This window comes from Austrofundulus limnaeus, unplaced genomic scaffold (assembly GCF_001266775.1).
Source record: "Austrofundulus limnaeus strain Quisiro unplaced genomic scaffold, Austrofundulus_limnaeus-1.0 Scaffold82, whole genome shotgun sequence".
Lineage (NCBI taxonomy): Eukaryota > Metazoa > Chordata > Actinopteri > Cyprinodontiformes > Rivulidae > Austrofundulus > Austrofundulus limnaeus.
This window is the reverse complement of record NW_013952484.1, coordinates 751368-752651: the sequence shown is the minus strand read 5'-3', so window position 1 is coordinate 752651 and position 1284 is coordinate 751368. Positions and strand designations below refer to the sequence as shown.

General features: G+C 39.0%; 1 protein-coding gene across 1 annotated transcript in view; it reads left to right on the top strand.

The window, feature by feature from the left end:
* sash1a (SAM and SH3 domain containing 1a) overlaps nt 1-1284 on the top strand; it is a gene marked incomplete at its 5' end in the record, with an annotated part of 84281 nt that overhangs the window by 36657 nt on the left and 46340 nt on the right. Inside the window, 1 exon segment of the mRNA XM_014011572.1 lies at nt 960-1000. Within this exon segment, the coding sequence (XP_013867026.1) occupies nt 960-1000 (41 nt within the window).

Here is a 1284-nt window from a genome sequence, read left to right as displayed (position 1 = left end):
GGGTCCTCCGGAGGACCCGGCCTGCCGTTTTGGATACAGCCTTAGTGAGCGTTTAGTGTTAGCTTCCACTAATTTTTTTTCTACCACTTTAGTAGATTAGCGTTAGCATAACTAAGAGTCTTGTTCAGCAGATTAGTGGTTAGTGAAGCTAGCGTTTAGGTTGGCTGTTTCCACCACCGTCAAGTTTTCATCCACCACTCTGAGCTTAAACCTCTGAAGCTCAGCCTCTCTTTTAAAAATAACTGTGGTTTTCTCACCTTTGGTTGSAGCAAGGATGAGTCAGCCCTGAACCAACACGGTGCTGCTCAGTCTTGACTTTTTGATTGTTAGCTGGAAACATTGTTTTTTAAATTGATGGGTTTTCTTTTTGTTCCATTGGATTTATGTATGTTTGAGATTGTTTTTGTCATTCAAATATTTTCCATGTCTGTCTTTCTTATAGTTTTTCTACAGTTTTCATTCTCTGCTCCTTCCCTTCCTTTTTCCTTTTTTTTATTTTTTATTTTTTGGTGTAACCAGTCTGTGGATTGAAATGGAAACACAAACAGGCTGAGTCTGCCCTGTGTTCTCTGTCCATCCACCTCTCACGTCTCTCTTTCCCCTCGCATCTGACATCGTCTTCTAGTCCTCCGTCAATCCTCTTAGCCTTTCTCAGTTTTGAAAGTGTTTTAATGACTTAGCATTTAAACCATCTCAAATTAATTTCTGCACCCTGTCTCCACCATCTTCTCCCTTTCAAGCCTCAGGAGCCTGGTTTGCWATCAGTCAAGTATCATCACTGACCCCAAGTGACGAGCAGCCAGAACTGCAGCRTCCCTTCCAAAAAAAAAGGCCTAAACGTTCTTAAACTGGGCTGCAGTTCTTTTTTGTACTGCCTTTGACACAAGCAACTGTAAAAATGAATAATAAATATGTTTTGCTGTTTTAATTCTTTCTTTTATTTGCTGTTTTGCTTTTAGACTGTCCCTGCACAAATCCAGCTCTGAAGATGGATCAGGAGGTAAGTAAAAATGCAATTCCAAGTGTACTTTTTGGGTTTAACTACATTTTGTCTTCTCTTGTCATTTTTTAACAAGCGTATGTGAAATTGAATGAAGTAAAAGAAACAAATCTTTATCAATGTGCTGGATGTTAAAGTGAACATAAATTATGGTGTGGCCTGAGGGCCAAAATTAAGACTATTGGAGAAGCTTAAGTCTCACATGCCATATACGGTGGGTAAAATAAGTATTGAACACGTCACCATTTTTCTCAGTAAATATATTACTAGAGGTGCTAATGAAA